This window comes from Benincasa hispida, chromosome 8 (genome assembly GCF_027475165.1).
Source record: "Benincasa hispida cultivar pf3 chromosome 8, pf3_genome.v1.1, whole genome shotgun sequence".
Lineage (NCBI taxonomy): Eukaryota > Viridiplantae > Streptophyta > Magnoliopsida > Cucurbitales > Cucurbitaceae > Benincasa > Benincasa hispida.
The window spans coordinates 58,204,030-58,226,391 of NC_143485.1; the positions used below are offsets into that span (position 1 = coordinate 58,204,030).

Sequence of the window (22,362 nt, forward strand, 5' to 3'; positions counted from 1 at the left end):
CGAGTGAACAGGAGTTCATAGTTAGCTCAGGATTGAGATTAAGTTACCTAGGTCATCAATTAACGAAATAGTAAGTTTTATACATTAAACGACATTTAGAACGTAAAAAGTGACTATTTCATGGTTCAATCTTATGTAAACTCTTTACATAGGATGCCCCCATTTTCATGTCTTCACATGAACGGTTTAGGATCATATCGTTTATACTAACTACAAAATGGGCCGCATCCATAGTGTCCCCAGAATAAGGCGCCCAACCTTATTCATATACTATAGACCATTTTGGCTATATATTTGAACTTAATCCACATTTATGTCACTACATAAAGTTCAAAACTTAAACTTAATAGCCTCAGAACCTTAGTTTATTGGATTCATGAATATAGAATTTAAATTTACTAAAGATTTTCAATAACAGCTTTATTGAACAAGAATATGGTATAACAAACTACGAGTTTTAGGAAGTAAAATCTAACACTTATGGCTTTAATCATAATGTTGATGAGCCTTGTGTTTACAAGAAAATCATGAATAATCTAGTAGCTTTTTTTGTGTTGTATGTAGATAATATCTTACTCATTGGGAATGATGTAGGTATGCTGACTAAAATTAAGAATTGGCTAGCGACTCGATTCTAAATGAAATATTTGGGAGAGGCACAATTTGTTTTGGGCATTTAGATCTTTAGAGATTGAAAGAGAAAAACGCTAGCTCTGTCTCAGGCATCGTACATTGACAAGATGCTTGTCAAGTTTTCGATGCATAACTCCAAAAGGGGGTTTACTCCCTTACAGACATGAAGTTATTTTGTATAAGGAACAGTATCCTTAGACAGCTCAAGGGGTTAAGGGAATGAGATAGATCCCCTATGCATCGGCCATTGGTAGCCTAATGTATGCGATGTTATGTACTAGACCTGACATTTGCTATGCAGTGGGGATAGTCAGTAGATATCAGTATAATCCAGGATATGATTATTGAAACGCGGTTAAGAATATTATCAAGTATCTTCGGAGAACGAGGGACTACATGCTCGTGTATGGTTCTAAGGATTTGATCCTTATAGGATACACGAACTCTAATTTCCAGACTGATAAGCATTCTAGGAAATCCACATCAGGATCTGTGTTCACTCTTAACGAAAGGGCAATAGTCTGGAGAAGCACCAAGCAGGGGTGCATTGCTGACTCCACTATGGAGGCTGGATACGTAGCGGCTTGTGAAGCTGCTAAGGAAGCTGTGTGGCTCAGGAAGTTCCTGACTGATCTAAAAGTGGTTCCAGACATGTCTAGGACCTTCACCCTTTATTGTGATAATAGTGGTGTTGTGGCTAATTTTCGAGAGCCTAGGAGTCACAAGCGCGGGAAGCACATTAAGAAAAAATATCATCTCATTCGAGAGATTGTGCATCGAGGGGACGTGATCATCACGCAGATAGCTTCGGCACATAAGTTGCTGATCTATTTACAAAGGCCTTCAGAGTATGGGAGGGTTAGCTTCGTCACAGATAGCTTTGTCACGGCTAAAGTGTTTGAGGGTCATCTGCAGAGTATGGGTCAACGAGACATGCCACATTTAGTCTATGGCAAGTGGGAGATTTTGTACTAGGCGCATATTATGCCCTAATTTACCGTTTTGTGTACTTTTATATCAGTGCAACTTTTATGATGTACACTCCACTAGCTTTTGGACAAGTGGGAGATAAAATTCTCTCTTCAACAGAACCTAATTCTCCCAAGAAAATTTCCTTCCTCTTAAATTATCTCCCTCTTCCGAAAAGAACACAGAGCCCACACCTCCTGTGATTCTCATCCCTTACAGAGAATACAGAGGTTTACCTCTTGGTGGTGTCCCTTTCGTTTGCTGTGATTTTTGGAAGATCGGTGGTTTGAAGTGATCGTGACCTTATGGGAGGATTTTCGTGAAGAAGGTTTTGGCTTCAAGGGTATATCATTTCTAACCTTAATTCCTTCTAAATGCATACTGTAAAATTTGTGAATTGCATAACTTTTCCTCTATATTTTTATTTATGTGAAACTTGGGAATTTGGAACGATCCGAACTTCTGCAATGGACCTCACGGTTCCTTCAATTGGTATCAGAGCAGAGGTTTTTTGTCCCAATTTTAATTTTCCAGAACTAAAATTTCAGTTTAATGTTGGGTTTGCATTCTATCTTTTTATTCATGTCGATGAATGGATGAATGTATGTGGTCTGCAATTCATGGATAATTTCGGGATTGGTCTATATTTTTTATTGCTTTAAATTACAACGTGGTTTGTAAAGCCCTAGTGTTTTAATGCTACTAAATATCTTATATTTTATTACAATTACAAAATTTCAATGGGGATTATTGTTACTAAATATAGAATAAAATATCTCATATTTTATTAAATAAATAAATTGTTTGTACATTACAATTACAAACTGCAGGACCCACGAGATTTAGGGCATCAACCCCAACAATCTCTCACTTGTCCTAAATCTAGTGGAGTGTACATCATAAAAGTCATACTAATATAAAAGTATACAAAACAGTAAACTAGGGCATAATATCGACCCAATACAAAAATTGTTGATTGCATGTTAAATCCTAGGAGACTGTTGAGACTCGAGAAACGAACCATGCAAAGTGAGTGAACATATATTTTTTGTGATTGTGTGTTTTCTTCTACCTTACTTGAGGACGATCAAAAATTAAGTTGGAGGGTGATGATAGCGTTTAAAATGTGCTATCATATTCCACTTAATTCAAGATTGTTTCTAGATTTTACATTTTATTTGATTGTTTTATAGGTTTTGAGCACCTAGAGGGTAGAAAGGGGCATTAGTGAAAAAATGGAGCTAAAACGGGCCAAAACAAAGTTTAACTGCATCAATCGGGAAAGAGAAGGCAAAATTACACTTCTGCCCTTGGAGTAAGCGCAGCAGCGCCCAACACTATGCTACGACCGACGTTGCAAGGCTGCGAGCCTTGGTTTTGTTCAGGATGCATAGCGTTGCGACACTCCAAAGGCTTGACGCGTGCTGATTCTCGTCAGCATTATGGCACTCTGACACTTATATATATATATATATATAACAGATTTTAGGTTACTTCTCTCCCAGATCTGATCCCAGTCGATTTGTAGAGCATTTTCTTCCTGTTTTCTTCTGTTTTTCCATCTTTTATGTACTTAAACTCAACCTCATTGATCAACATGTTGATTAGGGTTAAGGTAACTTATTTTAGCTTGGGTTTTAGGATTTTTCTTAATTTCACATACTTGTGAGTCATCAAACCGAATGTTGTTGCATTTGCTTGATTCCATTATATTTTTATAGATCATGGTTATATTATCGGACGCTTATGGCTTTTATGATTGATGCTTCTGATTAATATTTGATATGTGACATATAATCTTATGTTGATCACTAAGAAGTGATATGTTAGGTTAGCTTGTTCTAACCAATCTATGATTGAATCGAATGAGTATCTAATCATGGCTTTTCCTGTTGAATATTCCACCTAATGTTTCTTAGATCTTAATGCAACTAAGACAAATTTGAATTTGCATGCTTCTCATCAATTGTATTTGGACTATTTAATTGATTAGGACGAACGAATTGATTTTTTAAATTAGTTTAGTTTGGTGTGAGCAAATACTTAATTCAAGAATGAGAATTCGATGATCGATATATTAAATAGGGACAATTCCATAATAACCCAAACTAAGCTTTATTCACATATTTTCTCAAATTTTTATTTTATTGCATTTAGTTCATGCAATTTAATTTTATTTTGCAATCAAACCAATTTCAAAACCCCCATCGGTTACCCTTGGACTATTTATAGTTCAATTGAGAGATTCAAAGGTTCCCTGAGTTCGACCCATTACTGCTCTAATACTACTGAATTAGAGTAAAAAATAGAACAATTATTTGATTTGATAAATTTGATAGGAAGGATTCGACACTCTTTTTGGTCTGATCAAATTCAATTTGTTTGAATTGAAAACCTCGACAACTTTTGGTTCGTAAGATTATAATAGTTTTTGTGGTGAGGTGTAAACTATTTTTGTTTGGGTGGGAAATAGTAAACACCATAGCAAAAAAGAAAATAGAGGATGAGTGAAAAATAGTAGATACTGGAGCAAATATGGTTTTGAAATAGTATTTACTATACTTAATTATAGGTTATAAAATAGTTGTACACACCATTATTATATTTAATATCCAAACATGGAGTGAACTATAATAAAATAACTCACTCCACCAACTTCCACTTGGTGCCTCAAATGGCACCTTAGTTTTGATAAATTTCCAATCACTATTAAAATGGAACTTCAATGGTTGTGATGATTGAAAAACTTAACTTTAGATTAGTTGAGATCGACAATCCTAACGTAGGGGTGTACACCAAACCGACCCGACTGATCAAAACGATCAAATTAAGGTCGGTCGTTTGGTTTTCGATTTTTCTAATTTTTTTTTTGTTTTTGTTTTTTTTTAAATAAGTATAAAAGCAAGCCCATTAACACCAACCTAAGCCCAAGCATACTATTTTAATATTGATTTATTATTATTTTTTATGTTGCCTAATTTTCAAACCCATTACATGATCTATTTAAATTTTTCATAAAAAAATGATTGATTTTAAATTAAAAAAAATTGCTAATTTTATTAACCTAACACTAACACATTATCAATTCATCTTTTCTTTTCATTACCTTGGCACCTCTAAAAAAAAAGGACCAAACTGACCGATGGTCGAACGAATTTCACTCTTTTTTGGTCGGTTTTTGGTGCTGGTTATCTCCCAAAATTGACACCGACCGACCAATGTACACCCTACCTAACGCTGTATTTCGGCCCGTGGAGAAAAGCAAAGACATACATTCTAAATATCAAATATAAAATCACACGAGTTCTTTTAATTGTCAATCAAGCTATCAGTTACATAACTTGCTTTGTTACAGTTAAATTGAAATTTGCGCACAACAAAACCATGAATCTAAAGAGGAAAAAGAGGTAAAAGCTAGTGAGAAATTTATTTACCATAGCAAAAGATTAGAAAACTTTTATTTCAAACAACCTGTTCAAATTTTATTTAGGACTCCAAAAATATCTACAGAATTTCAAAGTAAGATATGTACATCAGCATATCAGCACTTATATTCACATCGTTGGACTTTTTTCTACAAAATGGTCAAAGAATTTACAAACGAAAAATGCAGAGCAATCGAACTCATTGTAGAATGAACAAAAAATCTCCAGTCATCAGAACCACAAGCCTTAGTTAAAGCTTTCATCATATCCTTTCTACAAATAATGTAATAATCAAATGCAACTAAAATTCCCAGAACAGAACTCTTAATTCTCGAAAGCAAAAGACATTTGGATATGCACAAAATCAAGAAAGTAAACATAATTTAAATAACCAAACAATTTCAAATCCACTATGTAACCAATTCCGATCATCATCTACATTTGTCCTGTCCTGCATCTTTCATTCAACCAAGAAAGAATATCATTTCGAACAATTTCTACATTCTCATCAGTTTCCCCATACAACATTGAATGCATCATTCCCTCATAAATCTTGATCGTCTTGTCCTCACTCTTCGCCTCTTCATATAAAGTCTTGCTCACATTCGGATCTGTAACAACATCCGCATTTCCATGGAGGACGATGAATGGCAGACTCACATCCTTCAGCCTTTGGCTCAAATACTCTGTTACTCTAAGAAGCTCCACCACCGTTCCCAATCTGGGTTTTCCCCTATACCTCATCGGATTCATCTCCGCCACAATTTTCTTCTCTTCTACCTTGACGGATTTATCCAACAGATCCGCCGTCGGAACAATCGCCAAAGTGGGAAAAATTTTTGCAACCGCCGTAAGAAATTGAGGAATCGGCCAATGGGGTTTCACATTATCAGAGATTTTGCACATGGGTGCGACGAGAACGGCACCATCAAACGCTTTCGGATCAGCGAAATGAATCAGCAAGCAAATTGCACCGCCCATTGACTCGCCGTAGAGAAAAGAAGGTAGACCTTGAAATTGGGGGTCGAGTTTGAGGAAATTGAAGAAGGAGAGACAATCGTGAACGACGGAGTCGACATTGGGAACGAAGGCTTTGAGGCCTTGAGATTTGCCATGACCTTCGAGGTCAAGAGCAAAACAAGCGAAACCCATCTGAGCGAGGAAGATGGAAGTGGCTTGGAAGGTCCAGCTGATGTTGTTGCCATAGCCATGGACCATGAAGATGAGAGCTCGAGGAGGGGTGGGAGGAAGAGGAAGCCATGAACGAGTGAAGAGCTTGAGGCCGCGAGGGGAAGTGTAGAAGGATTTGGAGGCTTTGATTCGTTGAGATGCGAAATAATCTTCCTCAGGGATGTTGCCCCAATAATTGAGGAAGAATTTGGGATGTTCTTGTTCTTGTTGGTTCATCTCTGAAAAGGAATTTGGGTTTAGGGTTGCGATTGGAAGCCGGAATTGAACGGAAAAACGGATTAACCGCACCCCGTTTTCAGGGCCAGTCTCCGCCGCTCACGACACTAATTCTAAAGTCTAAACTGCCGTGTAGAGACCGTGAAAGTGAAGTAATTGAATGAAATTTTCATTTTTCAATACGGACCAGAAAATTCGTAAAATATCAGTTGCTGACTTAAAAGTTAATTAATAATATCTATTTTCTTTTGTTTATATGAAGGGCTCGTTTGTTTTAACCGAAATTGCCATGCAATTTCATATAGAGATTTTAGATCTTTACATGTGAAACATGATTTTACTTTTTAAAAGTCAGAATATTATCCTATAAAAAACTTAAAAACTCATTGGATGCTTTAATACCCTCCATATTTGTAGGGAATGGATAGAGTCTAATTAATTAATAAATCAATTTTAATTTAATAATAATAATTTATTATATATAAATATATTATTTAGATTTAATAAATTTAAGTTTATACATTTGCCATTGATAATTTATCTTATCTTAAGTATTTCATATTCAATTTTCTGTATTAATTATTAATATTCTAATTAATTTATATTTATTTAATTTTTTATTAATTAAATAAAATAATTTAAATAATTTCTAATATAAAAATATTCATTTAAAGATATTTTAATTGATTAAATAATTAATTAATATAATAATATATTAAATAGTTAAATTTAATTATGACTATATTATTTGTTCTCTTACATGTGATTAAATAATTATTAATTTTGATTTCTATATACAAAATTGGTAAATCAAACACATTTATATAACCTAACATTAATTATCCTGCATATTCAAACTGTAACACCCTGAATTTTTCATGTAACTTTCATTATTTTACTTTGAATTGTTTGTGCGTTATTTTGTTAAGTAAAGCTAAAACTGAATGTGGGAGGTAAAATAAGTAATTTAAATGATATTTATAGAGATTTAGAGTTTTGAAATTTATTCGAGGGAAATTGGATAATTAAATTTGGAATTTAAAATTTAATTAACTTGCTAAATTAATTTCAAATTAATTATTTTAAATTAATTGGAGAAGATTTGGAAAAAAATGAGTTAATTAATAAAAGAATTAAAACTTGAAAAGAAATTGATTCTCGAGATCGAAAAGGCAAATAAATATTTATTGGGGATTAGGGTTTTGTGAAGAAAAATAAATTAATATATAGATCCTTATTAGTGGCCACGGTTAGGGTGCAAAAGTAAAAGAAAAAATCTTTTAAAATATAAAAAAATATTTAAAAATATTTACAATTTACCGTAAAAGTTCGAAAAGTTCAAAAAAATATTTTTGTAGTTTTGAAACTTTTTATTATCAAAATTTAAATATTTTTGAGAATTTTCTATTTATAAGAATTTTCTAAAAAAATATCAAAGAAAGAAATTTTCCTTTCTTCTTCTTCCTTCGTGCGTCGCCGAACACCCCCCGTCTTCTTTTGCTTCGCATGAAGTAGCCCAACACCGCTCAACTTCTGCTCACACAACCCCTAAATCGGCCAACTGTCGCTTGCTCGCTGTTGCAACCCACCGTCTGCTGTTCGCCTTTAGACCAGTGATCGCACGACATCGATGCCATCGTTCGCGTTGGTCTATCGGTGTCGCTCGACTCAGTCAACACCTAGTCTTGGTTCAGTCACCAGTTCGGTCAGCCGCAGCTCCAGTTCGCCGACCTCTCAGATCCGATGGGTTGTCGGTGTCGTTGGGGACTTTCGCCAGATTCTTGGTATTTGGGAAAGAATGGGTGTTTTATGAGGTTGGTGATTACTCATTAAATGTTTCGCCTAAAATCAATTTACCCACATTATTTTGAATGTTAGGATGGTATTTTAGGATGATATTAATATTGTTATTTTTAAAATATTGCTGTTTTGAAACTTATTAGAGAAATATTGTTGTTTTGGGATTTCGAGGCTAGAAGAGTTGAGGATTCGACTAATGTAGAGGTCGAACGTTGAGAACTCAACAAACAGAGAAAAACATGGAATTAGGGTTGTCGAGGGTTGAAGTTTCGACATACACCTCGACAAGGAAAGAAAAATCTCGCTAATTTTGTGATGAGGATCTCGCTCTAGAAGGGAATCTCACTAATTTTGTATATTAGGTTGTCGAAAGTTGAAGTTCTGGCATACATAAGTCGAAACTTCAACCCTTGATAAGGAAGATAAGTGGGTGAAGCAGATTGTAAGAGAGAGCGAGATTGTAGGAGAGAGCGAGATTGAAAGTGAGATTGTAGGAGAGAGCGAGATGGAAAGCGAGATTGTAGGAGAGAGCGAGATTGTGGGAGAGAGCGGGATTGAAAGCGAGACTGTAGGAGAGAGCGAGATTGAGAGAGCGAGATTGTAGGAGAGAGCGAGATTGAGAGAGCGAGAGCGGGATTGAGTCTACCACATGGATTAAACGGCCAACCAGTCAGCTGACATGGTCTGCCACATGGAAATCGTCTTCACTCTATTTACTTTCCATAAGTCTGAAAAAGTGCATATATATCACCAAGCTGCCCTTGCTCCGATTCTCCTACACGATTCCCTGCATGCATTGACGTTATCCGATTCCCTTGCTCCAATTCCATGCATTCATTGACGCATTCATGCCCCTCTGCCATAGCCTTAATGCCTTTTCAACCACCCTAAACCCGTGAGTCGAGTGTTCAACACTCAACCTACATTCTTTTAAACCACCATCCTCTTCATTTTTCCTCAATCACTCCCTCGATAATTTTTGAAGACTCACTGCCCTTGATTTTGCTCACTTCTCTCCCCTTGATTTGCTCATTGCCCCTTCATAGCTCACTGCCCCTTCACTGCCTTCGAAAATAGGCCTTCGAAATCATCTTGCTCTCCTCCCATTTCCATTTCCATTTCTCTTCTTGTATTTCGTTTAATACAAATTATTCTCACACAACTATACTGGTTCGTTACTTTACTAAATTTTTTATTTTTTAAGAATAATTATAAAATTTATTTTTGTTCTTATATTATTAGTTTTTTTATAGATTCTAGTTTTTTTTTTTTAAATTTTTTGTAATTGTTGTCAGATAATAAATAACAGGAAAAAAGGGCAAACGTTGTCACTTTGAAGGAAAAAAGAGAACTACCGTCGAATCTGTGAGTTGAACTTATGATATTTGAAAAGTTTAGTTTATTCTTATGATATTTGATTTATTTAGTATTAACTTTGATGTTTATAGTGTTAAAATGTTTAGTTTATTGTTATGTTTAAGAAGTTGATATTTATAGTTTAATACAAAATTATTGTGATAGTTAACAAGTTTAGTATAGTTTCAAAAGTTTAATAATTTTAGTTTATTCATATGAAAATTATTGTTGTTATGTTTATTGTGATAAGTTGATATTTTCTAGTATTAACTTAGAAAATATAGATTAAAATAGCTTGAAAAAGTTTAATTTAATTTAATTTTTTATTTTGTATTAAATTTGAAATAATAGTTTTAAAAAGTTTACCTCATTTTAATTTGAAAAGTTTAATTTGTTGTTATTTTTAAAAAGTTATAAAAAGTTTAATTTATTGCTATGTTTAAAAATAGTTATAAAAAGTTTAATTTATTATTATGTTTAAAAAGTTGAGGTTCATAAACTTAAAAAGTTTATGATTATAAACTAAAAAATTTAATATTTTTTAATATACTTCTTATAAAAAGTATAATACAAAAAATTGATTTTTTTTTTATTTAGAAAATAGCAGGCAAATGCTTGGGATTTTTGTTGTTTACAAATGGTAATATGATTGATGGTATTGATGGAATTGAGTATGACCAACCACCAAGTGGGAGTTTTACCATAAATGTGAACAGTGGAATTGTATTTAAACAATTCATTCAAATGATTGGGATGTTACTTAGTGTAGATATGAGAGCAAATCAGATAGAAATAATATATAGACATCCCAATCTAGAACCATCAGGATCAATAAGATATATGTCATTTCTTATTTCGAATGCACAAACTATGAACTTGATGTTCTCAATGGCAATGCCAGTGCCAAATGTAGTGTATTTGTATGTAAATGTAAATATGATAAAGGTGGATCCTGATACATCATTTAACCAGTTTGAAGATCCAACTCAATGTATCGATTCTAATCCGGAGTCAGTTGCATCGCCATGTGATAATGAAGATATGGCGGCTAACAACCTGTACAGAGACTTCAAAACAGAAACGGATGACGAATTTGAAGAGTTGGATTTCGATGGTCGTGAACATGAGATGCTTTCAGATACATTCAATGATTTGGATATGAATGTATTGGATAGCATTCGGGAACATGACCCAATTGTAGCTCCTATGGACGTTGACAATATGTAATTGTATAAAGGAATGATTTGTCAAGACAAGGAAATGCTACAACACGTGGTCAAATATTTTGCTATATAGTATCACGCACCATACGAGGTTGTTGAATCCTACACCGATGATTTGGACAATTCGGTGTAAGAAGTGGGAGGAAGGTTACAAGTGGAGACTTCGTGCAATAAAGAAAAAATTGCATGGCTTGTTCGAGATCACTAAGTATGATGAGCAGCATACATGTTTTTATTTAGAACTAAGTCAAAGTCACGTGCAATTGGATTCATCAATGATTGCACTGGAGTTCTGTGACACCGTAAGAGAAAAACCATTTATCAGTGTGGCACAACTGCAGTCCGACATTAAATCAAATTTAGATATTATGTTCCTTACCATAGGGTATGGGAGGGAAAAAGAAAAGCATTGGCTAAAGTATTCGGTGATTAGGATGAGTCTTACAAATTGTTGCCTAGGTGGTTATATATGGTTAAGCAGACCAATCTCGGAACACGAGTAGAGTGGCGAGTTAAAGAAACGCTTACTGAAGGCCATGTTATCCTAACTTCTGTATTTTGGGCATTTGGTCCTTGTATAGAAGTTTTTAATAAATGTCGGTCGATCATTCAGATAGATGGTACACACTTGTATGGTAAATATAGAGGAAAACTGTTGATTGCTACATCAGTTGACTCGAACGGCCATCTACTTCCACTTGCGTTTGCCGTTGCTGATGAAGAGTTTGCAGACTCATGGGGATGGTTCCTGAAATACCTGAGAGAAATTGTAACACACGAAAAGGTGTGTTTAATTTCAGATCGACATGTTGGTATAATTGTAGCAATGAACAACCCAGCAAATGGTTGGACGGGACCGAAATGTCACCATTGTTTCTGCTTACGACATATCGTCAGCAACTTCAATAAAAAGTATAAATTTAATTCATTGAAAAATTATGTTTATCGTGTCGGGTATCAGTTTCAAATTCGAAAGTTCAACAAAGCAATTGAAGATATCAAAGGAATAAATCGGAGCTGTCTGAGTTTTTTTGACAACATTAGTTTAGAGCAATGGACTCAAGCACATGATGGAGGATTCAGATATGGGTGGATGACGACAAATCTATCAGAGTGCATAAATGGAGTCCTCAAAGGAGCTCGAATGTTGCCTATAAATGCTCTTGCTCAGATAACATTCTTCAAATGCGTGAACTATTTCGAGAAAAGAAGAGAAGAAATAAGGGATGCATTGGAGCGTCAAGATAAATACATCCGGTAATATTATTTATTTATATATATATATATATATATATATATATTACTACTAATTTATTTCAAACATATTTTATAATACTAAGTGGAGTAAAAATCCAGGTATGCACACGACAAAATAAATAAATGGGCTGCACGATCTAGTAAACATGAAGTACAATCATACGATCGGTATGAAGGTGTGTTTCATGTGAAGACCGGACGTCATAGTCTCAATGCCAAAGGAGGAAACGTTCAAATATTGAGGCTAAACAGGTCTGAGCGGTACTGTTCATGTAAAGTGGCAAGCATTCGACATTCCATGCTCGAATTTTATGGCCGTTTGCTCACATTTTAACATGAACTACGAAGATTTTATTGAGGATTACTACAAATTGTCAACATATGCTGAATGTTACTCTCCTCAATTTCAACCTGTACCGCATGAAGATTACTGGATCACGCACCTTAATATGCCCGTCTTACATCCTGATCCATCGTTGTTGAGAAAACCTGGTAGACCGAAAAGTTCACGTTATCACAACGAGATGGATTGGACAGAACCAGCCACTCGACAACGATGTGGATTTTGTAACCAGTTAGGACATAATCAAAGGAAGTGTCCTTCGTTACTAAGACGGGCTCCAGATAGTTAGGGATTGAAAAATAAATAATTTTGTTATTATATATTCATTTTAGTGTATATTCAATTTTTTAATTATAATTTATTGTATATTCAATTTTTTTTTATAATAATCTATTGTATATTCAAATTTTTTTTTTTATTGTAATCAATAAAGTTTTACATTATTCTTTACTCTCACACTTTTCTCTACTATTCAATTATAGTCAATTTTAATATATATATATTTTTTCAGATCATGGCTTTAAACCCAAGACCTGTTGATCCCGATGTTTTGTATGACCAGTCCATTCATCGATCATATGTTGTATGGCGAGATCGTACTACTGGAGAAATATCTTGTAGACGTCGAGAGGCAGTTCTCCAATGCACTATCTCGCTCCACCCTCGAATACTACCGCTACTGTGCAAGGATTCTATGGGGTTGCCAGATTAGGATTTATTCAGTTGGACTGGCATCTGATCACAGCCTTAGTTGAGAGATGGAGGCCCGAGATGCATACATTCCATATGTCTATTGGAGAATGCACTATCACTCTACAAGACATAGAAGTTTTGTTGGGGTTACCTGTTGACGGTGAGCCGGTCACCGGAGTGATGTACGATGACTGGTTAGAAGTTTGTCAACTGTACCTCGGTGCGACCCCACCTGCCGACAAGATTAAAGGATCGAGGTTAAATTTAATATGATTAGGAACACAATTTCGTGAGCTCACAGATGATGCAGACGAGGAAACCGTCATAAGATATGCGTGAGCATATATACTACAAATGATGGGTGGAAGTCTGTTTTCAGATAAATCAAGTCATTTTATTCACTTGATGCTCCTGCCACTGTTAGCTAACCTCAATGATGTAGGGCAGTATTCATGGGGTGGAGTATGCTTGGCATGGTTGTATAGAGAACTATGTAAAGCAACACGACCTGAGGTTCGAGAGATAGCTGGGCCTCTCATACTTTTGCAACTATGGGCTTGGGAGCGATTTCCAACAATGGCTCCACAGCTACATCATGTTAATGACGCTCAGTTAGTTGGACAAGCCTACGGTTCTCGGTATGTTGTTTTAATTCAATTTAATTTTTATATCACTGATCTAGTTAATTTAAATTCTAAATTATCAATTTAAAAATTTAGGTGGAGAGACAAATTTTGTGTGACTAGGACAGCTACACATGTAGTCAACCAGTATAGATAAATGTTTGATCTGCTTCAACCTAAACAGGTACATTACACTAAACCTAATTGATTATTTTATTCACATTTTTATTGTATTTGTCTTTAATATTCTCTAATATAATATTTTGTATTTCAGGTTATTTGGGAGTCGTACAAAATTATTGTGCATACTTTGCCTAATTTTTGTACGAATGGTCAAAACATATGGCGGACGATGAGTCCTCTCATATGTTTTCACATTGGTGAGTGGCATCTTCCTGACAGGGTGATGAAACAATTCGGTTTTCAGCAGGATATCCCATCGCCTTGTAATACTGAACCCCTACTGCATGATATTGACCTAAGAACTGGAGATTGGTCCGAAAAAGTTGTACATTTGGTAGTGCGATGACACTATCGTGCAAGGTTTATTGCAGTGGGGGTTTCTCTTGAACAATTTGACACAGATGTCACTCCAGAATATATTCATTGGTATAATAATATCACAAGGCACTACGTCACTCGTCTAGGAGCAGCTGTGGGTCATCTGGTAAATGAATGAATATTATCTATTTTTTTAATTTAAATTTATTTTAAATATTGTCTAATTGTTTTATAATTCACAGAGATCGAACAACAGTAGACTCCGTGAGGTTGCAAATGATCCGAACCAGGTTCTTGCTATATGTAGTGACAACCAAAGCTATATGGAGGAAATTCATTATATGTACGATATACCTATTGTTCCTCCACCAGCTCCTAAACGTAGAGGACCTGTTCAAGAAGAGGATGAGTTTGATGAGGTTGCACATAATGTGGAAGAGTTGCCTCCTATGACGCAGACGCAGAGTCAAACTGATTATGTTAGCCCGATGATGATGATGCTAGCATTTGGTTTAGAACATTATGACTCAGAGGCTGGTCCTTCGTCTTCATACGTGCATGGACATGGTCGGGGTCGTGGAGAGCATAATGAATATTTATATTATGAAGCACCTGCAGAGGTACCAGAGCAACATCAAGAAGAACCCGAGCAACCTCAAGTTCGAAGTCGACGACGACAACCAGCTCGAAATCGACGACGTCCGCCTTGTGGGACACATTGATTTTTGTAATTATTTTTATATAAATGAGATATTTAATTTACATTTTTTTTATTTTTATGAGTTATTATTATTTTTAATTTATTCTTTTTAGAGTTTAAATAAAATAATAAATATTTTTAGATTTTTTTTTTTATAAAATGGAAAATTTTTAAAAAAGAAGAAGAAAGGATTAGAAAGAAGGTGGAATGTGTAATAATTAAAAAGGAAAAAAAAGAGAAATTTGTACGGTATTCTCACTCTCTATCAAAATCTCGCTTTCGCTCTCGCTTTCGCTCTCGCTTTCGCTTTCGCTCTCGCTCGCTCACGCTCACGATCACGCTCGCACTCTTTCTCACGCTCTCGCTCAAACTCTTGCTCTCTCAAACTCTCGCTGTCTCTCATAATCTCGCTCTCGAATTTGATTAGCTTGTTAGCTCGTTAGCGACAAAATGAAGGAGATTCATTAGCTCGTTATTTAGTTAGACTTGCTGAGATGACAGAATCCGTTTGAAAACAACAATATTTTCCTAAAAAAAAAGGAAGGTCTAGGTCGAATTTTCAACCCTTGACTTATTTAAAACAACAATATTTTTACAAATAGTTTGAAAACAACAATATTTTCATAAATAGTTTTTAAAAGTACAATATCCTTTTAATTTTTCCGTTTGGAATTGCTGTCCAGTAGCTTTATGGATCAATTTTTGGATTTTGGGTTCTTTTTGGCTGAGTAATTGGACCTTGGAACTATTTTGGAAACATTATTGGTTGATGTAAATTGGGTGATTGAGAATTTTAGCTTTAATATTTAATTCTAAGTTTGGTTTATGATATAGGACTCGATTCGTGATCTTATTGGACAAATAAGCGATAAGCTTGCTTGAACTTATTTGGGCTAGAACTTGAGGTTTGTGTCTTACTACTGGATTGAATGGATTTCTTTCAATCCAGTCATCCCAACCAAATGATGATGATAAGACTATGTGTTATAGAATGTTATAGACTGTTTGGTATGAATCTATGATGTATTGACGGTGGGCGTTCTAGTATTTTCATGAGATATCTTGTTGTGAATTTGGAACAAGACATTATGTTGGAAATCTGCCCTTTGAATGTGATAAATGCTTTTATGTGACTGTAATTATGATATACGATTTATTGGTTGATTGACGCATGCATAAGTAGACGGTAATTGTTAGTCTTTTTATCGAGCGTTATACTCTTTATGACTATTTTGTGTTCCTTCGGGTTCACACCTTGACTGTTTAGTGTTCCTTCGAGTATACACCCATGACTTATATGAGCTCCCTCAAGATCGTACCTATGGCTGATATGTGTACCTTCGGGATACATGCCTATGACTGATATGTGTTCCTTCGGGTTCACATTTATGATTGATTTGTGACCCTTCAAGATGTTTACCTAGAAGGCCTAGTAGTAGGTCACTTACTAAGTATTTCATACTCACCCTTTCTTATTTTATGTTTTCTTTTTCAGGTAAGGATAGAAATAGGTCGGCGAGTGAAAAGCGGGACCTATGGTAGTGCTATATGGGACAAGAGAAATGCTTCCGCTCAGTCAATGTTTTTTTAAAATTATTTGAAAGTTTGAACTAGATCTTGTTGTCAAATAGAAAATTTTATTGTTTTGTTTGTTTTTCTTGGAAATGTTTTTAGGGGACCTTAAACAAAAAATTTCATTTATTTGTTTATTTATTGGTTTAACGAATTGATTTGAGGTTATTGTCCTATTTTAGTGAATTATATTTTAAATGGTAAAAAAACTTTGGATGTGAATGTGCAATAGTAGGGTAACGGTCCTTGTTAGAATCCTTGGATGGTTGGGTCGTTACAGTTGGTTTTAGAGCTAAGTTTTAAGTTCTATAGACTGACTTACTATATAAGTCTAGGTTATGTGTTCCTTATGGCCATTTACAGATCCCTTATCCTTGCCAAGTATGTTTCTTATTAAGATGTTCTAAAATTTTATGTGAATGATCTTGCCTATTTTCTTTAAAGGTAATATTAGAATGTTTTTTGACTGAGAGTTAAAAGAGGTAGACTATGATGTTAGGAAATGCTGCCACGTCAAAGTGCAAAAAAGAGTGGACGTGGAGGAAGAACCGCTGGAAGGAGTGGTCGTCAACCACTCGTTGAAAATGTTGCTGAGAATGAGGGGAAAACATTGGTTCACTTGCCCTTGAAGGAAATCACCCAGGATGATCTTACTACAATGATGGCTCAACTGGAAGAAAGATTTAGGAATATAGTGGATGAGGTGTTAGCCCAATGGGCACCACCTTAAGAGGTTCCTACTCAATAAGTCCCTGTTCCACAAAAGTATTTGTAGGACCTATCCATTAAAGCCAAGCATTTGAGGGATTTCAGAAAGTATAATCTCCGAACATTTAATGGTTCACTGAAATATCCTACCAAAGTTGAGTTGTGGCTATCTTCTATAGAGACAATCTTCCGTTACATCAAGTGCCCAGATGATCAAAAGATACAATATGTTGTTTCTTACTTATTGATAATGCTGTAATCTGGTGGCAGTCTGCTGAAAGGATGATAAATGTCGAGGCTGGATCAATAACCTTGGAGCAATTCAAGGAATGCTTCTACACAAAGTATTTCTCTACTAGCCTAAAGAATGCTAAACAATAAGAGTTCCTAGATCTGAAATAAGGTCATTTCATGGTCGAGAAGTATGACCAAAAGTTTGTCAAGCTGTCTTGTTTTGCATTTGAATTGGTCGCCATGGAGTCTAAGAGAGCAAAAAGATTTATCTAGGGTTCGAAGGATGAGATACTGAAGGGATTGAATCTTGTGCGAACGCATATGAACATCGTATGATTCAATTTTCAATTTTATTTTAAAACAAAAAATATAGAGAATAGCAATGAATTTGTAATTTATAGGATAAACATTCATAATACAACATGCATAAAGAGGAGATGGAGAGAATTCAGAAACTTACCCTTGTACAATAAACGTCTTCATGAATTCATTCTTTCCGACGGCCACAAACCAATGTCACGAAATCTAACCCCAATGGAACGAGATCTCCTTTGAACTCCAGGCTTCCTTGTTATTCTCTAGGATGAGAATTGAAGCAGAGTTGTGGGCTCGCTTTTTGTTCAATTTTAAGAGAAGGGGTTTGTTGAGAGAAAAAGAAAATGAATTTCACAGAGATGCAAACGTGAAGCTGGATGGAGGAGAAGATGAAACTGACAACTTCTCTGTGATATTTTTCACGATAAGAGGTTGAGAGATACAAGGGGAGAGGAGGAGTTATAAAACTAGCTCTCCCTCTCAAAATTCATTTAAAATAAAAATATATTAATTTTGAATTTTAAATAATTTATATATAATAAAACTTTATTATGTGTAAATAACCAACCAACCATATGTTATATCATATATAACATATAGTCTATAGTTTATATTATATCACATATAATACAACCTATAGTTTATTAATCTCTCAATTAATATGAATCACATTCATATTAATTTTGACCTATAGTTTTTATATGAAGCACATTCATATAAACTATATTAATCATATTCAAATATTTATTTCTCTCATTAAAACTTTATTTTATAATGTATCATAAAACATTATATTAATTATATTTTATATAATTAATTTGGATATTCAAATCAATCTAAAATTAATTCGATTCTCAATAATCCTAAAGCTAACGAGGGGACCTTATGGACCTATAGATTGAAGCTCCAATAATACATGATTAATTAATTAAACTCTTTAATTAAATTAATCAACTTTCATTAACTGTCGGTCACTCCACTTCGCACTATAACTATATTTCTGTGTCCATTGGATATAACAAAAAAAAAATGCGTTGACTTTCACAAATTGCTCGTAAGTACAACTAGATCAAAATTACTGTTTTGCCCCTATAGTTACATCTAACTCCTTAATTACCACCGATCCCTCTAATGAACAATTAGTTATAGTCCAACTATAATCAAACCCCTTTAGAGCCAGGAGAAGGTGTGGCATCACATTGTTCAAGCTTCGGGATCAGTCCTTAAAGGAGATATTTCTCTACTTACCCTAACAGAAGGGAATGAGTGAATTCCTTCTTGTGTAGCTATGTTCCCAGCTCCCTAATTAGACGAATCCCCAAAATGGTAGACTTATTGAGTCAGTGAATCTGACCATTCTTACCCATATAGATCAAAAGAGCACCTTCATAGGCAGGAGTTTGTTGGATTTAAAGTCCTAAATCTCATATATCTTGTAGTTTTTAAAAACAAATTATATATTTAATAAAATAAGAGGTATTTTATTAACATTCAAACTACATTAATTCGATCTAATGAACTAAGATACAAGGTTATGTGATGTCACTTGAATAGTATGTGGTAGACATATAAGTGGTTTATGTTCAAGTTATAACCTAAAAAGTATGCAATATAAAATTGGGTGCCTTATCTTGGTAATACTACGGATATGTTCCACTTTGTAATTGTTATATGAGCCATATTGTTCATGTGGAGACATGTGAGTGGGGTATTCTGTATAAAGAGTTTATAAAAGACGAGATTGCAAAATGATTGGTTTCTCTTTATAACACTAGTACTTGAAGAAATCAACATTTCACTAGGATGACCATAGGTGACTTAATCTTAATCTTGAGTCAGTTGTGAACTTTTGTCTATGAAGGAAATCCTTTGATTTATATGGTTGAGAGTGACCAAGTTAGCCGACTCAACAAGGTTACCATTTTGGGGATTTGTCCGAGTAGGGAGATGGGAATATACCTATACAAGAAGGAATTCGCCCCTTAGCGATTATAGGCAAAGCAAATAAATTTTTTCTTTAAAAGTTGATTCCGGATCTTGAACAATGAGGTCTCAACCTTTTACTGGCCTGAGAGGTGTTAGTTTATAAACTGTTTATTCATCAGAGGAATCAGTGATACTAAAGGAGTTAGATGTAACTACATGGGTAAAACAGTATTTTGACCAAATTGTAGTTATCAACAATTTGTGAAGGATCGACTTACTGTTACTTAGTTATATTCATGGGCATAGAAATATTTCTACAATGCAAATAGTGTAGCTATTGGTCTTTAGTGGAGTGATTGGTAGCTAATGAATATTGATTAATTTTATTAAAGAGTTTAATTAATTAATCTCATATCAGGAGCTTCTAATCTGCGGGTCCATAAGGTCCCCCTGTTAGCTCGCTAAGGATAGTAATGAGAAATGATTTGAATTGTTCAAATTACTAAAAAGAATTTTATATTAATATGATTAATATATAGTATATTCTGATACATTATAGAATATGGTTAATTATAGAATGATCTATAATCCAAAATACATAAGAGAGATGTACTTGAATGAAATTCAAATATTAAATTCATATGAATTAGATTCATATGGAACAGAATTAGAGAGATGTATTTGAATGAGGTTCAAATATCAGATTTATATAAATTGGATTCATAAAGAAATGTATCCAAATAAATATGTGATACTTATATGTTAATTAATTAACCCTATTTAAATATAATTTATTGTATAGTTGTTTAATTGATTAATTAAATTAATTAATCAATTAACAAATGATGAAAAATGGTGGCTAATATAAATATGTGATATTTAATTAACTGTATATTAAATATGATTTAATATATAGTTATTTAATTTATATGTTAATTGATTAGTTAATAATTAATTAATCAATTAACAAATGATGAAAAATAGGAAAACCTTGGAGAAGGGGATACCTTCTCCCTATAAATACATCATTATAATCCATTTAAGGTAAAAGTTTTTCATTTTGTGAAAAGAAAATCTTGTTGGGGTTGATGCCTTAAATCTCGTAGGATCTTATAGTTTGTAAACCTTGTTTGAACAAACTGTTATGCGATTAATAATATTTGATATTTTATTCACTTTGTCTATGAAATATGTGATATTTTAGTTGCATTAACCACAAACTAATGAACTAACATCCAAGATCATTATTGTAACTTATGAAGGAACTCTTAAACAAGAGTATCCATGAGCGGGGTCAGATCTTTCCGATTTCATTGTGACCGAATTATCACACACACATTCTAACAAACAGATATACATTGTAACACTAATTATAGGCATGCTTTAACAATTAAAATACAAAAAGATTGAGTAAACGTACTAATTGAAGACAATCTTCACTCGAACTCAGTCCAGCGGAAGCGACTCCTCTACAGTTCTTATCGCCCAGCAATCAGTTGCCTAACAGCACCATGATCGTCTACACGAATGGCAACGCACGAACAAGTAGCAACCGGGGACGACACCGCCACTCGAAGCCCTTGGTATTCTTGGAGTGAGAATCCAAAGAGTAGACTTTGATGGAATTGGTAGAGGAAGGAGGAAAGGACGATCGTGTAGAATGAACAAGAAATGGGAGATAGTAGATGACTATCGTATAGTCGGGTGCTTTTCATTTAGAGAAAGTTACACGATCGTGTAGGTTTTACTAAGCGATCGTCTAGCAAATAGTAAGCGATCGTTTAGGCCTGCTCGGCGCGCTAAGCGATCGTTTAGAAAAGGTAAGCGATCGTTTAGAAATCGCGTGCGATCGTTTAGTGCGCGGGTGTGCGATCGTTTAGGACGATGGGAACTATCGTATAGGCTCTCAACGCGAAGTGATTGTGAAGTTTTCACACCATGAGCGAATTTTTGAACTCTTTACAAAATGAAAACAATTTTCATTTTATTCTTCAGTTACAATAACCAAAATTGATCTTCCACTTTTGCACGATTCAGTAGAAATTCTCAGTCAATTATCATATAACTGCCTAATTAATTAATTAATGAATATAATCATATTATATTCTTAACCTATTGTTTGATATCACATATCTACTATAGTAATTTCTCTTCAACTTGATATAAATCATATTTATATCTAATTTCCTCCAAAATAATGTATCTCATACATTTAGTCAATTATATCATATATAATTAACAGTTCAATTATATCATATATAATCGAACCTCCTTCTGTCAATTTGAACATTTCAAATTGACCTAAAAATTGATTCTCGACTTTATCCAAGCTACCAAGGGGACCTTATGGACCTGTGGCTTGAAGCCCAATGGTACGTGAATAGCTGACTAAACTCTTTAGCCACGAGATCCACCATCCGTTAACTGCCAGGCATTCCACTAAAGACCGACAGTTGAACTCTTCTTACCACAAATATATTTTAGTGTCCATTGGATATGACCAATCATGAGTACGATGACCCTTCACAGATGCTCGTAAGTACAGATGGGCCAATTTACCGTTTTTCCCCTGTAGTTACATCTCACTCCTTAAGTACCACTGATTCCTCTAATGAACAATACAATATACTCCAACTATGTGTGAACACCTCTTGGGCCAAGAGAATGTGTGTGGCGC

The 22,362-nt window shown here is 34.4% G+C and overlaps 1 protein-coding gene and 1 long non-coding RNA gene across 2 annotated transcripts; one reads left to right on the forward strand and one right to left on the reverse strand.

The window, feature by feature from the left end:
• Nucleotides 1–5,237: 5,237 nt before the first annotated feature.
• LOC120083224 (alpha/beta-Hydrolases superfamily protein) lies at nt 5,238–6,685 on the reverse strand. The gene has a single exon (XM_039038885.2). The coding sequence runs from the start codon at nt 6,432–6,434 to the stop codon at nt 5,463–5,465; it is 972 nt and encodes a 323-aa protein (XP_038894813.1). The 5' UTR covers nt 6,435–6,685; the 3' UTR covers nt 5,238–5,462.
• A 5,500-nt stretch (nt 6,686–12,185) lies between these two features.
• LOC150034733 (uncharacterized) lies at nt 12,186–15,000 on the forward strand. The gene is made up of 4 exons (XR_016531488.1): nt 12,186–13,744; nt 13,826–13,913; nt 14,004–14,396; nt 14,473–15,000. It is a non-coding gene; the product is annotated as an uncharacterized LOC150034733 (long non-coding RNA).
• Nucleotides 15,001–22,362: the final 7,362 nt, after the last annotated feature.

Coding starts and splice junctions, on each gene's coding strand:
- LOC120083224 (XM_039038885.2), bottom strand. CDS start 6,434: ATGAACCAACAAGAACAAGAACATCCCAAATTCTTCCTCAATTATTGG.